The sequence below is a fragment of the Pistacia vera genome, unplaced genomic scaffold (genome assembly GCF_008641045.1).
Source record: "Pistacia vera cultivar Batoury unplaced genomic scaffold, PisVer_v2 Contig570, whole genome shotgun sequence".
NCBI lineage: Eukaryota > Viridiplantae > Streptophyta > Magnoliopsida > Sapindales > Anacardiaceae > Pistacia > Pistacia vera.
The window spans coordinates 853,820-869,616 of record NW_022196413.1 but is presented as its reverse complement, the minus strand read 5'-3'; the positions used below and the strand labels follow the sequence as shown (position 1 = coordinate 869,616).

The 15,797-nt window shown below is 36.6% G+C and overlaps 2 protein-coding genes across 2 annotated transcripts; both read left to right on the top strand.

The window, feature by feature from the left end:
- Window positions 1-3,141: 3,141 nt before the first annotated feature.
- On the top strand, window positions 3,142-7,530 carry LOC116109052 (GRF1-interacting factor 3). Its single transcript, XM_031395309.1, has 6 exons — window positions 3,142-3,221; window positions 3,370-3,425; window positions 3,534-3,632; window positions 5,511-5,587; window positions 6,628-6,712; window positions 6,793-7,530. Exons 3-6 carry the CDS (start codon window positions 3,555-3,557, stop codon window positions 7,201-7,203), a joined length of 651 nt encoding a protein of 216 aa, XP_031251169.1. The 5' UTR covers window positions 3,142-3,221; window positions 3,370-3,425; window positions 3,534-3,554; the 3' UTR covers window positions 7,204-7,530.
- Window positions 7,531-14,879: 7,349 nt separating this feature from the next.
- LOC116109021 lies at window positions 14,880-15,614 on the top strand. Its single transcript, XM_031395277.1, has one exon. The coding sequence runs from the start codon at window positions 14,955-14,957 to the stop codon at window positions 15,420-15,422; it is 468 nt and encodes a 155-aa protein (XP_031251137.1). The 5' UTR covers window positions 14,880-14,954; the 3' UTR covers window positions 15,423-15,614.
- The last annotated feature ends 183 nt before the right edge of the window (window positions 15,615-15,797 follow it).

Sequence of the window (15,797 nt, the reverse complement as noted above, 5' to 3'; positions counted from 1 at the left end):
GGTTTGGGGAGGGGTGGAGCTATTTGAATACCAAAAGGACAGTGAGGATGTAGTCAAGTCAAGGTCTAGTGAGGATGATGATGTAGTCTCCAGGTTTAGCAAGAATATGAAGGGTCAAGAGTTTGCATATGGGGCTGGTGGGAAAATCCAATTTGAAGTTGGTCAAGCGTTTCAAGAAGTTTATCATTTTAGGAAGGTGTTTCAAGATTATTTAATTCAGATGGGGTTTGTTATGGATTAGAGATACATAATGAGAAAAGAAGATTTAAGGCAAAATGTAAACAACCTAGTTATCCATTTTATATATATGTTGCTCTGATGGCTGATAAAATATCTTATCAGATTAAGAAGTCTACGGAAACACATACTTGCTTGAGGGTTTACAATAATCCTGGTGCAACAAGTGCTTGGGTGGCTGACAAAATGGGAGACTTTATCAAATCACAAAAGGGATCATCAAGCAAGTCTTTGTATGAGGAGTTGAGCAGGAAACACTATCTAGATTTGTCTAAACATAAACTTTATAAGGCTAATAAGCGGGCAATAGAGAGGTTAGACAAAGACCATGCAGAGTCATTCTCATGATTGTTGAAATATGATTATATTGTGAAACACACCAATCCAAGTTCTATGTACAATGTCAAGACTATTAGTCCAGATGGGATTCCTGAATTTCCTAAGTTTTACAGGTGTTTCTTAGACTTTGTAGCACAAAAGAAAGGGTTCATAGATGTGGATGGGTGTCACCTTAAAGGCCCTTATGGTGGTATACTACTTTCAATAGTTTCTATGGATGCTAATGGTGGCATTTTCCCATTAGCAATAGGTATTTGCGAGATAGAAAGTCAAGATTCATGGAGATACTTTATGACTTTGTTGTATAAATTTTTAGAAGGCATTAACCCTATCATTTTCATGAGTGATAGACAAAAAGGTTTAGTGGATGTTGTACAAGCTTGTTGGCCAAATGCTAGGGTTAGACATTGTACTAGGCATGTATATGCTAACTTTAGGAAAAATTTCCTTGGGTTGCAGTTGAGGAAATTGTTTTATGTTGTTAGTAGGGTTGTCAATACCATTGATTTTTTAGTAGGTCACGAATAATGTTAGAGCTGCAGATGAGAATGCTCATTGGTGGATGATTAATAATGATGTTACTAGTTGGTTAAGGCATGCATTTGACCTTGAATCTAAGTCTAATCATGTTACAAATAATATGTGTGAAGTTTTTAATAGCTGATTGCAAGGCAATAGAGAATGACCCATATTAAGCTTGTTAGAACTCTATAAGAGGAGGATTATAAAAAGGATGCAAACTTGTGCAAAATGTGGGACTGATTGGGTCACTGTTGTACCTCCTGTGATACATAGGAAAATCAATAGTTTATTTGAGCATGCTAGAAGTGTTGATGTTATCTGGCTAGGAAGTGAGGAGTTTGAAGTCAAGGATAACAATATTCTTCCCAGTAGACGTCACGTCTTAAATATACAATCTCAAACTTGTGACTGTGGAATGTGGTAGCTCTCTGGAGTCCCTTGTGTGCATGGAGTGAGTTGTTTACTTTTTAGAAGAGTCTCAAATATGGAAAAGTATATAGACTCTTCATTGACCATCATTTCATACAAGAAGACTTATGCTGATCACATTCACCCCATACCTAATCCACTTAGTTGGCCTGATATTGGGAGTCACAAGTTGTACCCACCTATCAAGCATAGCAAGATTGGAAGACCTAAAAAGGCTATAAAGAAAGATGCTGATGAAGAACCAAGGCTGAACATAGCTACAACATTGAGGTGTGGGTTTTGTAAAACTCTGGGACATAACAGGAGGAGTTGCCAACAAACTCCTCTCAACAGCAAGAAGCAAAAGGTAATTTAAAGCTTTTTTTTTTTTTTTTTTAATCTTGATTATTACATTCAACTTTTCTGAGTTGGGCTCTCGTATGCTATTATGTATGTATGTTTGCCTTTTTTAGAGAGGACAAGCTTCATCACCCCAAGCAAGTCAAGCGGGTGAAAGTTCAAGTCAAGTGTTTGGCAACAATCAAGAGTAATAGGTTAATATTACATTTGTGCTTCAAATTTTTGTTAAATGGTTTCTTTTACAATTTTAGGGCTCTAAAACATGGTTTATGATTGTTATAGGTAGTGGAGCTATTGTTCCACAAAATTGACTCACATAAGATTTGCAACAATCTGGTGGATACAAAAATGTGGAGGGTTTTATGGTGAATGTGGTGAAGTAGTTTTTGGGTGAATTTGGTGCAGTAGTTTTTGGTGAATGTGGTGTAGCAACTTGTAGAAATTTGCAAGTTTTTTTTATGTGCGAGCAGATAGAAATGATTTTTTAGGTTGTTTTTGTAAAGGTTATCACTGTTGCAAATGTTTTTTTTTATGTAATCTACATTACTACTGGCCTGTTTATGACTTAATATATTTGTATGGAGTACCTAATTATGGAGTATTACTTTTTAATGTTATGTTATTATTGATTATACCATATGAATTCCTAGGTGCTGCAATTTTTTTATGCTAATGATTTTTGCAAAATTTTGACAATATGTATTTGGGTGTGTCCAGGATGTGTTTGTGGAGGCTGTATTGGGTGTGTCCAGGATGTGTTTGTGGAAGTTGTATTGGGTGTGTCCAGGATGTGTTTGTGGAGGTAATGGAGAAGAAGTAAATATGTAACGTTGAAATTTTTGAAAAATTATCGTTATATAGTACCCTTATAAATTCAATTAAAAAACGAACTTTCAAAAAGATAGGGGCATTATGGTATTTTCACATAATTTAGTTATTTTTCATACAAGGTCATTATGGGTACAAAGAAATAAATATGGGGGCATTCTTGGTTTTTCACATGTTTATTCAATATTTTATTATCAAATAATAAAAAGTCAAAGGCTCAAGGGCAATTTGGTAATGAGACCTTTTGCACCTGTGTCAGAGGGTAGAGTTAGTGACGCTGTTAATTTAAGGGTTTAGATTTGTAATTAATGAAGCTGTGGGTGGGAACTTGCAAGTTAGCCAAACCTTGCGTGGTCTTTTACTCAAAGATTTAAAAGTAGAACAATTTCTCAGAAAAAGGCGTCAATCTGGTACTTTACTAACACATCTTAGACTCGAAGTCTCCTTCAAGTTACACCGCTTGAAAGCCCAAGCCCAGTGAGCAAGCAAGTGGCTCAAGCTGACACATGCGACCCTGAACAAAACATGTAAGCTTGGTTAATGGTTAGGGCGTGTAAACTAAAAATAGCTGAGCTTTGTCTTAAAAGGACAGACCATATCTAGTATTGTTTTGTTTGGTAAGAGCTTTTTAAATAGTTTTAGATTGCTCAACTCAAACTTTGTCTTAAATTCCAGAAACCTCGTCGACATCTAAAAGATCTTCTTTTTCACCTACTCACACACCGACGCAGGTATTTCTCTCTCAAACTATCTTTTTTTTTTTTTTTTTTTCCTGTCTCTCTTTAATTAATTATTTGTTTCTAGGGTTTATTGATTTGTGGAAGTTTTTGTTTGATTAGGGTTAGGGTTTCTGTTACAAGATGCAGCAGCCACCGCAGATGATTCCTGTCATGCCTTCTTTTCCACCCGCAAACATTACCACCGAGCAGATTCAAAAGGTATAATTTGTTCTTTCTCTGCATTAACTTCTCACATGTATTTATATACAGAAACTATGAGGAATATGTGCGTTGCTGCTTTTGTGTGTTATAATATCCCGTTACAGTTCCTCGATTATCTATTTGAAATGATGGTCTTGGTATTGATGGTCTACAATTGAGGAGATTTAAGTGTTTAGATTTTTTTGCTGTGCTTACTTCGTCAAGTGGTTTAATTGGTTGACACGATGCTAAATAATCGTTATAGAAATTGAAAGGAAAATAGCGGGTCTGGTAATTTGATTATGCCAGGTATTATTTTTCTCCTGCCTGAGACAAGTGCCTTTTTGCTTACAACATATTATGACAGACTTGCCTTGACTATGACGATGTTTGTATGGAGGATCAAAGTTGGATTTCTAGATTCCTGATGTCATTACAGATTTGGCTAGACAACAACACGTTGCAAAATGTTTTCCTAGTATGGAATATAATCAATGTTATGGCAGAGTGTGTAATATTATGAAATACAAACATTATTGATTTTTTTGTCGTTGTCGAGTAGAACAAAATACATGTCCGTTTTGTCGTGGTTATGCATGCCTTACAATATGGAAATGCAACAAGTGATACATGATACCATCCTGGATGTGATTATGATTCGAAAATTGTTAATTATGATTATATGCAGATCAGCCTTAGCTTGATGTAGAATCTTTTTCCCATTGGTGGGTTGAATTTTTGTGTTACTGTGATGTCATATTTGTATATATGGTATTTTCCAATTATTCCACTCATGTTCCATGGCTCAGTTTCATTAGTTCTTTTCTTTATCCTTGTTTGTTTGTTTATGTCCATCTCTATCATTTCCAACTGAATACTTTTTAAGTGGACCAACTTCACTGGCTGAGATGTCCAGGCAGTATCAATCAGAAGTAGTGGGTTGGTTGGAGGCTGTTACAGCAAGTGTTTATGAGTACTTACTGTCATATAAGGTATTTGATGCTGTGTGTGAGGTGGGGCATGTGAGCCTTATGTGATTTGCAAGAGGTGAATCTACCTGCAACGGACTTATGGGGGGGTTATAGACTCTGCTTTCAGAACATGTGTACTCGAATAGCTCTGGTCATGAAATCACATCAACATACATTAAATGTTGGCAGATATTTAGGTGGTGGAGTGTGTTCGAAAGGTTTTATGGTTAATAAATATATATTTTTATTGACTAAAGAAAAACTAGTTTGCATTTTAAGATATGCCTTCTACACAGTTGAGATTACATGTTAGCCGATTTTAGAAGGTTTTGGAGTGTGTTTCGAAGGTTTTATTGGTAAATACATATGCATTTTTTTTTGACGAAAGAAATTCAAAAATGTTTTAATGGGTTTTGTTTGCAATTCTGTACATCTATTCAAGGCAAAAGAGAAGAATATACATGGTTGCACTCAGCTCCTTTGTTGTTGCAAATTCGCAGCTAAGCTCAGAGTTTTTGTTTTTTCCTTCTTCCTTTTAAAATCATTTCATGGTGTGGTTGTCTTTCTTTCTAAGGTCAAAGTCTTCTTTGGAAACATATAGCGGAGGAAAACCTGAAATGACCTTTCTAAGGAATGTTTTAATCATGAATGTGGGATAAATTGCTATCCACTTTAGGCAGGAAGTGTGTACCCAGTTTTCCTTACTTTTAATCTTTTCTAGATCTTCTGGATGGCTTTTTCAAAGAGGCATTCAAGGCCAAGGATCTATTATATTGAAGATCTTTTTGCTGCATTTTTACTTTGTCAGACTTATTTTTGTATATCCTATTTAGTTGTAACTTCTTATGGTCTGAGCTTGATGATTTATTATATGTTGATATGGGTAATTAGATGTTTGATTCATCTTTATTAATGTTTGATGCAGTACCTTGATGAGAACAAAAAGTTGATTTTGGCAATTTTGGACAATCAAAATCTTGGAAAACTGGCCGAGTGTGCACAGTGAGTGACTTATCAACTCTCTATTTGTCCCTCCTCCTGCCATTCCTCTGTGCGTTTGCATTTTTATAAAGCTGTATTGCTAGGTTCTAAGTATTATGTTATAAGTTCAAATGCAAATTTATAAATATATAACCCCAAATAGGTACATGTATTTTTTTTTTTATAAAGCTGGACTAAAAGTGTATTATTGTTTATACATACGGTTACTCGAGAAACATATATAGTTTTTGTCACCTAATGTTCTCACTTCTAATTTTCATTGGAGTCTACATTGTAAATGATGGACATCTGTTGTAATTGATGGATATGATCAATATCAGGTACTTGATTCATATGCTTCTTGAGTTATTGATATGATTAAAATGATAGTAGTTAGCATTACCTCTCCCACTTAAAGAAGGCGGGATAATGTATATTGGAATTTGGTTGCTTGAAGTCTTGAACTATTCCTCATGTGGGTTTTATTTCTTGAGAACATGAAAGGCTTTCTTTTAACTTTTGTTTACTGATAACTCACAAATCTCTTGGTGTGCGCCCGGAGTTTGAATCTGGGAACTATTGTCGAAATTTACAACCTTGGTTGGTCGGACAATCTTGGCGTATAATATTCTTGGTAGGTGGCCCAAGGGAACTTGAACACCTCTATCATACTGTATAAGCCATCCCAATGCAGTTATTTGTGTAGATGCCAACATTAGCAAAGAATTATTTTTCTCTTTATTGACTTTGGCTGTGAGATCTAAGCAACAACAATACGTTGGTGGAAGTGTAAATGAAGTGGATAATGGTTTTGGGATTAGGATTAAGCTAATGATGTGAATTTTATAAGACAAAGAAGAAAGAATTGTTGCAATTGCATTCGACCACGAGTTATGGATTTTTGTGCTATAAAATTTTGAATGATGCAATGTTTGGAAAATAATTTTTTAACACATTTCTCTCTCTTCTGTATGTTAGTACAGCAAGAGCGTGTATGTGTGTGCAATTGTTTGTATTTTTATTTGATATTGATTTTGTGTAATAAGATCTTTTTGATCCAGGTACCAAGCTCAGCTTCAAAAGAATTTGATGTATTTAGCTGCAATTGCTGATGCACAACCTCAAGCACCAGCAATGCCTCCCCAGGTGAAGAGTGAACTTGACTAGTCTTTTGCTAATTCACCTTCTTTACCCTTTTTACTCATCTATGCATTTAACACTTGCAGATGGCCCCACATCCTGCGATGCAAGCAGGGGGATTTTACATGCAACATCCTCAGGCAGCAGCAATGGCTCAACAACCGGGCATTTTTCCTCCAAAGATGCCATTACAATTCAATAACCCTCACCAAATTCAGGATCCACAGCAACAGCTACATCAACAACATCAGCAACATCAAGCTATGCAAGGACAAATGGGAATGAGACCTGGTGCCACCAACAATGGCATGCATCCCATGCATGCTGAGAGCGCTCTTGGAGGTGGCAGCAGTGGAGGGGCTCCTTCAGCAGCAGGGCCAAATGATGTCCGTAGTGGAAGCAAGCAAGATGCTTCTGATGCTGGGACAACAGGTGCTGATGGTCAGGGCAGCTCAGCTGGTGGACATGGTGCTGGTGACGGAGAGGAGGCAAAGTGATATGGTCCCATGAGTACTGTGGTTGTTGATAGTAGGTGCCTGTTACAGTAGAACTGGTATCGCTCCAGAGATGTTTGGTAGATGGAGATTAGAATTGAAATTTTCTTGTACTCTTGAATTTTTAACAGATTAGGTAGGTAAGTTGTGTTGTAAGAGAGTCTTGGCATGGCAGTGAATGAATTACAAAGGTGAGACAATGGCGGTTTTAGTTGTGAAAAGAGAAGGCTGAAGCATTTGGCCTCTACCTCCATGTTTGTCATTTTGTAATAACTTGAAATGCATGCATCGTGTTTTAGAAATGAGTTAGGCAGTTGTAATTTATTTTAATTCAGCGCCCATAAAGGCATAAAGGCTGGGAGTCACATTCATAGAAGACATAAAGTAGTTAAGGGATGGTGGATCAAGCATGTGCTCTCCGTGTTTAATCTTGAGAGTCGGCTAGCTCTATTATTTCGCTGCACTTTCATGACAGGGAGCACTTCTTGTTTAGCTCTTTAAAAGTTGTAAGTTATAATGATAAACACAAGCAGACAGCCAGACAGTCGCCGCATTTGATGTGCAAACTACTTAATTTTGAAGTCATATGGAATTCGGAAGGAGAATTCATTCATTAAAAGTAACTTACGTAGAATTTTGAGGAAGCGAAAGAAGAGGCATAACGTAAAAAAGTGAAAGAGATCCACTGCACAAGCATCAAGAAAGGAGAAAAAGGAATGAGCGTTGGAAGGAATCTTTCAATATCACTTGAAATACCTAGTTCTGGATAAGCGTGACCAAGTTGTGATGTATATAAGAGTAAAGTATTTATGACTATTTTCCCCTATTGTTTTAAGATTTGAGATTTTATGAATAACCTTACCAACATATCAACATTCGTTGGTAAGGTTACTTATTCAAACAACCACCGGCGTGGCACCAATTATAAAATCTTATGACTGAAATTATTGGCAACAATTATTTAATGACTTGACACGATCATTTTACCTAAAATTAATAATAAAATTGCTGAAATTAAGATCAAGTCCCCATATGCATCACACTCAGACAAATTAATTCCCGACGTCGTACTATTCTATCATCGAAGGTAGCACAAATATCTCTGCATCTAGATTACGAAAGATAGAGGCTTGACCAACAAAATTCAATATACAGATTAAGACCTTAATTACTTTAACCTCACGGTCCTTTTCAAACAGCTTATCTGTGTAATAAACACGCTACCCTCTAAATTCGTCAATCGCCATACATAACATTTACATCCCCCCATTCATTTGTTAACCACTAGCTCTTTCCTCTTTTATTAAAATCTTCTCTTTGTAGTTTGTTTTTGTTCTTTCTCAGCTTTCTTTTTATTTGTAGTTTGTGATTGTTTTTAAACACAATACTTATAGCTGGTAGTTGGTTCTTTCTCCTTGCAGTACACAGCCAATTAAACAAACATTTGCCTCATACAAATTCAATACACAAAACCTTCTTTTCTAAATTCACTCTGAAATTCTTACCAAAATATGAAGGACAAAGACGACACTAAAGAACGCTCTATGCATCACCACCGCCTCCAAAGAAAATTCGTGGACTTGACTAAGAAACTCTTTGCCAACCCCACGGTGTTTGTTATCCTCCTCATGCTATCCTATACCTTGGGTTACATATCCTCCCCAACCTTCAACTCTTCGAGACATACACCACCACCAAACTCTCCCTATCCCTCTATCTTCCAACTGACTAATCTCCCCACCCAACTCGACAATTTCCGTGTCACTACTCGCTGCGCTAATCCAATTCCCCCCCAAAACGCCCGTCAACTCATTATCGACCGACTCTTCAACGGTACCTCTCCTTATTCCAATTTTCCCCCGCCACACGTGACCCAACTTCTTCGCACAAGACGCGCTCAGGCTGGGATCATACGGCGCTGTATTTTCGCGCCTCTAAATAAAGTCAAGCCCGTATCATTATCGAAGTTGGCACCTTTCTTGGCGCTTCAGCTCTTCACATGTCCAACTTGACTCGCACTGGGCTCGATACACAGATTCTTTGCATAGATATTTCGTGGGTGGCCTGGGTTTCGCGACAATTTCAAGGACATTCAGATGATAAACGGTGACATTTTACTGTATACAATTTATCCAAAACGTTTATACTTAAATGCATCCAATCAGTTTTGCCCGTGCCGTATCTAGCGGGTCGGCTCTAACAACACTGTGTGGTGGGAGTGACGGTGATCTGATAGAAGTTATGCAGGTCATGATTTTAACTCGCTGGGCGGATATAAACCGGCTTGGCGGATCTTGAGACCCGGTGGGGTATATTTGGACATGATTATTTTACCGCTGCAGTATAATAGAGGTAAAAGAGCTGTAATATTGTTTGCAAATAATAGTATCTTCAAGTACAACTGATGCCAACACTGGGTCATTGATCTGCTGGTAAATGTAGATTTTGTACATGTTTTCTGATACTATAGTCAAACTAGGGTTAATATTTCTCCTGTGTCCTATCCATTAGAAATAACGAAGAAAAAGTTGTTTGTGGATTGTTACAATTGTAATGGTAAAGTTGAAGTTGCTGATAGATTCTTGATAATAATTGATTTGCGACACTTCGTTTTGTTTCTATAGTTTGTTGCTGCGTGCTTGGTGTTTATACGATACCATTAGAAGTATACACAAATCTATATTTAACATCGTTGAATTGAATGCATTTAAATTTCAATCCACTTGAATTGAGAGATAACAATTAAAATTTATTGACAGACAATAGAGCAGCTTCAATCAGGAAGGAGTTATATGATTTGAGGATTGAATATTTCGAAGCTGAAAAATCAAAGTAAACTTATCATCAATGCAGAAACCATCTTCAACTATAGTTTAATAATCTTTAATTCATCTAGCCTCCTCATTCAACTTTCTTGACAACAAGGAGATTAGTTCCTCATCTACCCGTCCGTTAAACCCCATCAAATAGTTTGAACACGCTAAACTTCTCTGTAGAATCCTGGGCCAGGCAAGAAGGCTAGATTACTTGCCAAACAAAGTTGGACTGGACAAGTTAATTTGAGTTCAGTATTCTTTTGGGCTGGGTGCGATATGAACTGATTAGATGAGTAAGAACAACAAAAGGACAGCGATATTGGACTCGATTTTTCAGTTTTTTGAAGACTTCATGAATTATGTCCCTGACTCTATACAACAGCAAAGGTCGCATGGTAATTAGGATTTTTTCTTTGTGATGTACTATTTTTCGGATCATTAGTATCTCTTATTAATGGTATACAATTTGAGCTAGCATATTTAAGTAATATGGGAATAACATTTTAAACCAACACAATTAGATAATGACAAAAACACCCAGATTCATAGGGACTCAAAAATGTTTAACCATTAAGTAAAAATAACAAGTCATCTCCATCTCCATCTCCTCCTCGAATCATCCCCCAAACACATCAAATCAAAATCCAAATCTAAATATAAAAAAACCAAATTCCATCTCCATCTCCTATTCATTAAAATACTGTGGAAGAGTGCTTGTGGCAAGGTGATTGGCTTCTCAGGCTCCAGATAAGGATCGATAAGGCGTGATCGAGGTGCCCCTTTTTCTTCACTTCTATGCTATTGGAAATAAATATTGTTATGTATATATGATGTGATTCCACAAAGTAACCATCCTTGGCTGCCCGATTGTAAATTTTGCAAATCATATGTTATTTCTTTAACTCTATATATATAATTTCCTATCAATATTTTATTTAAAGTCCCATATTTCCTTGTAACTAGAACCGTATCGACAAAAATATAAACTCTAGTTTGTTCATAGTTCAATATAATCATTTCAACCACAGAATTTTATCTTATAAGTTTTAGTAGAGGGTAGAGATCAATCAATTCCTTATAATAAAAGAACATAGTCTATTGTGGACATTTTGTTTTCTTTATCATGTTGCCTTCTTGTAATTACCACAAATGTCAAGAGCTGCTGCTGATGATGATGAGGTCGTTGTACATATTTGTTAATTTGTCACGTGTTTAATTATTGCAACATAAAAATAAGTGGCATGTGTTAAATTTTAGTTCATTGCATTTGTGCTTTAGAAACCACAATTCTTTGCAAGAGTCGTTAATATTTGTGAAAGTGGTAAAATACATCCACCCATAATTGCTCAGCGATAAACATGCTCAAAACATATAATATGAAATGACTTCTGTGGTCTTATTAAAAGGGTTTAATTAACCACTACACTTGATTTCTGAGTTCAATCACAATTGTATTAAATTGACATTCACACAAAATACTAAACAGGGCCTACAAAAATACATCTTGCATATAGGGGTGGGCAAAAATATAGGTAGAACCAAAACCGGAAGATAGTTGGGGTTTCTGTTTCGGTTCTTACCTGGAATCGGCCTCATAGGGTTGGTTACACTCAAAAATCAGAATGGTACTATACAGTTCCGTTTTGGTTTTGGTTCCACCATGCAGGACCAAAACTGAGACCCATAGCCAGGTAGGAACCAAATTGAATATTAATTTTTGTAAACTTTTGGGGTATTGTCATTTTTGTGAATAGTAGGGAAAATAAATTATCGAGAACTCGAAACCTGTGTTTCAGGTGTCAATTCCAGGCTTTCTAGGTTTTAAGAACTAAAACCAGTTCCTAAATCCCAAGAGCTAGCATTTCGGTTCCGATTCCATAGGATTTGGGCAGGTATCCAATGCCCACCCAATTTGTATAAACTCAGTCCCATTATCTTATTACTAAAAATGATCATACACTCTTTGACATAACCATAATCACGTTTCTATTATAGTTAACCCTTTTCTTTATTAGGTAAAATAATGTGTGTTGGTGTATGATTAATAAATGTTTTGTAATAATAAAATAAAGTTGGTGGATTTATTCAAACAATTAATTTGGTGATGTTACCGAAATTGTACTCAACGTAAGTACGTAAAAATTGTTGTACTGTAAGTGTGGGTTTAAGTGTTCAACAGAAAGCGTGGCTGTTTCACGCAGGACACCCAAAGTATTCTATGACGATTAATGCTCATTGTCATAAATGAATAAATAAATAAAAACGTCCATGACCTATGGAATACGTTTTGAGAACTACAATTAATCCACGTGCACATATGCATGCATGATATATAACAATTAAGTTTTATATATATATATATATATATAAACACCATTAATAATGACTGCTAAAATGCAGCCATACAAAGGCACTCTTATAAATACTAAATTGTCCTCTTTAATGTGTTAGTCATATGGTCTTTAATTTATTTAAGCTGATTCGAACTTAACGAGTATGTATTTCAGTATTTATAATTAGGCCAAATGACTTACGCATATCTAAAGTTTACCGAAACGATAAGTTGGTATTCAAAAGGTTTTGAAACGACAAACAGGTACCTTCCGTCATATGTTGTTAGTGATTTCTGTTTGTTTATAGTGAAAAGACTAAAATACCCTTAAAACATTTGATATTTTAGTTTTTTGTAAATTTAAAAATTTATAAAAAACCCTCTAAGTTTGCTAATTTAACTAAACACCCCCATATATAAAAAGTTTGTTAAATGACAAAAATACTCCCACACCCGCAGTGCCAGATTCCGGCCACTACCGTCGGAATATGACCGGAAAATTGCGTTACGACACAGACCCGTCGGATCTGTGTTGTAACGTGTCGATGTGGCCTTTTCTGGCCAGATCCGTGCTGATTTGGCCGGAAAAGGCCAAATCTATGGCTCGATCTGGCCGTCGTGGCTGCAAAACTCCATCTGCGGCGTCGACGGCCAGATCTGGCCGAAGATCTGGCCTTTTCTGGCCAGATCGGTCAGGAAGGCCAGATCGACGCGTTACGAAACAGATCCGACGGGGTCTGTGTCGTAACGCAATTTCTGGCCAGATTCCGACGGTGGCACCGGAGTCTGGCACTGCAGGTGTAGGGGTGTTTTTATCATTTAACAAACTTTTTATATATAGGGGTGTTTAATTAAATTAGCAAACTTAGGAGGTTTTTTAAAAATTTTATAAAAAACTTAAAAATTCAGCCTTTAAGGGTATTTTAGTCTTTTTACTATTAATAAACAGAAATCACTAATCACACATGACAGAAGATATCTATTTATTATTTTAAAATCTTTTATATACTAACTTATCATTTTGACAAACTTTGGATATGCGCAAGTCATTGGCCTTATAATTATAGTCATGGATAGATAATTTGCTTATAGTTTGGGTTATTCTTCACAGTACGTTGACAATAAATGATTAGTCTTAATCACATCCTGCTCATTCTGCCACGTGTTTTAAATACACAGACCAGGGTGTTAATATAACACAAAACGGACATTGGACGGAAGTGTATCATGAGTTGTCAATCGACCATGATTGTATTAAGTGCGCATGTGCACACAATGGACAGGTGAGCTAAACGATGGCCGGTACACAAAAAATAGCAGAATCTTTGCATGAAATCGGGGGATAGGGCAAAAATAAAGAGAGGAAGACCCAAACCGGAGAGAAATAGTTTTGGGTTTCGGTGTTCGGTTCTTACGTGGAGCTACTGCCTACGGCTAGGATATATTAAGGGGGGTAGGCTGGGCTCTCAAAAAATCAAACGTTGTCTTGTTTGGTGGTCAAACAGGGGTCCAATTGTTGGTTAGGTTGGGGTATCCAACGCATTGGGCGAGGAACCAAAACGTTGGACGGCGAAGTATCCAGATTAGGAACCAAGAAATATTAACTATTATTTTTGTTACACTATGGTTGTGGTATGGGTGTATTGTTACCTATTTTGCATGAATAGTATGAGACAATAAAAAGTGTTTAGTCGAGAGACTCGAAGCCCTGTTTGTTTCAGGGGTGTCAACAGGATGCCAGACCGGGTGTGCGTGAGGGTTTTATCAGCAACTAAACAACGCGAGGTACCTCAGCCCAAGTACTAGCCGGTATTAAATCGGTATCCGGCGTCCCAATGTGATTTGGTGGCGAATGTGGAGCACAAAACAACTACCCAACCACCAAATTGGTAATCCAGGAACAGGGTCATTGCCCCATTATCGAGTTAACAAAAATAAATGATCATAACAACCCCTGGGTTAAGACAAGGGAGAAAAGGGGGAAGAAAAGAGAGAAAGAAAAAAGGGGGGGGGGGGGAAAAAGGGAAAAAAGAAAAAAAAAAAAGAAAAAAAAAGGGGGGGGGGGGGGGTTGCATAACCATAATCACTGTTCTAATTATAGTTAACCCTTTTCTTTTATTAGGTAAAATAAGTTGTGTTTTGCGTGATATTATAATTTTTGTAATAAATAAATGTGGTGGATTTATTCAAACAATTAATTTGGTGGTTACCGAAATTGTACTCAACGTAAGTACGTAAAAATGGTTGTAACTTGTAAGTGGGGGGTTTAGGTTTCAACAAGAAAGCGTGGCTGGTTCACGCACGGACACCCAATATTCTATGACGATTAATGCTCATTGTCAATAATGATAAATAAATAAAAAATAAATCAATAACCTATGGAATGACGTTTTGAACTACAATAATCCACTGCACAATATGCATGCATGATATATAACAATTAAGTTTTATATATATATATATATATATAAACACCATTAATAATGACTGCTAAAATGCAGCCATACAAAAGGCACTCTTCTCAAGTATTTTCGCGCCTCATAGATAAAGTCAAGCCGCGTATCATTATCGAAGTTGGCACCTTTCTTGGCGCTTCAGCTCTTCACATGTCCAACTTGACTCGTCAACTGGGGCTCGATACACAGATTGTTTGCATAGATGATTTTCGTGGGTGGCCTGGGTTTCGCGACAAGTTCAAGGACATTCAGATGATAAACGGTGACATTTTACTGTATTATCAATTTATCCAAAACGTTGTGTACTTAAATGCATCCGAATCAGTTTTGCCCGTGCCGTATTCTAGCGGGTCGGCTCTAACAACACTGTGTGAGTGGGGAGTGACGGGTGATCTGATAGAAGTTGATGCAGGTCATGATTTTAACTCGGCTTGGGCGGATATAAACCGGGCTTGGCGGATCTTGAGACCCGGTGGGGTTATTTTTGGACATGATTATTTTACCGCTGCAGATAATAGAGGTGTAAGAAGAGCTGTAAATTTGTTTGCAAAAATAAACGGTCTTCAAGTACAAACTGATGGCCAACACTGGGTCATTGATTCTGCTGGTAATATGTAGATTTTGTACATGTTTTCTGATACTATAGTCAAACTAGGGTTAATATTTCTCCTGGATGGTCCTATCCATTAGAAATAACAAGAAGAAAAAGTTGTTTTGTGGATTGATTACAAATTGTAATTGGTAAAAGTTGAAGTTGCTGATAGATTACTTGATCAATAATTGATTTGCGACACTTCGTTTTGTTTCATATAGTTGTTGCTGCGTGCTTGGTGTTTATACGATACCATTAGAAGTAACTACACAAATCTATAATTTTACATCGTTGAATTGAATGCATTTAAATTTCAATCCACTTGAATATGAGAGATAACAATTAAAATTTATTGACAGACAATAGAGCAGTTTTCAATCAGGAAGGAGTTATATGAAATT

What these genes read in the sequence shown, in the direction of transcription:
- LOC116109052 (XM_031395309.1), top strand. Translation starts at nt 3,555, where the DNA reads ATGCAGCAGCCACCGCAGATGATTCCTGTCATGCCTTCTTTTCCACCC. An exon ending in CCACCGAGCAGATTCAAAAG is followed by an intron (nt 3,633 to 5,510) that starts GTATAATTTGTT and finishes TGTTTGATGCAG; the next exon opens with TACCTTGATGAGAACAAAAA. An exon ending in AAACTGGCCGAGTGTGCACA is followed by an intron (nt 5,588 to 6,627) that starts GTGAGTGACTTA and finishes TTTTTGATCCAG; the next exon opens with GTACCAAGCTCAGCTTCAAA.
- LOC116109021 (XM_031395277.1), top strand. Translation starts at nt 14,955, where the DNA reads ATGTCCAACTTGACTCGTCAACTGGGGCTCGATACACAGATTGTTTGC.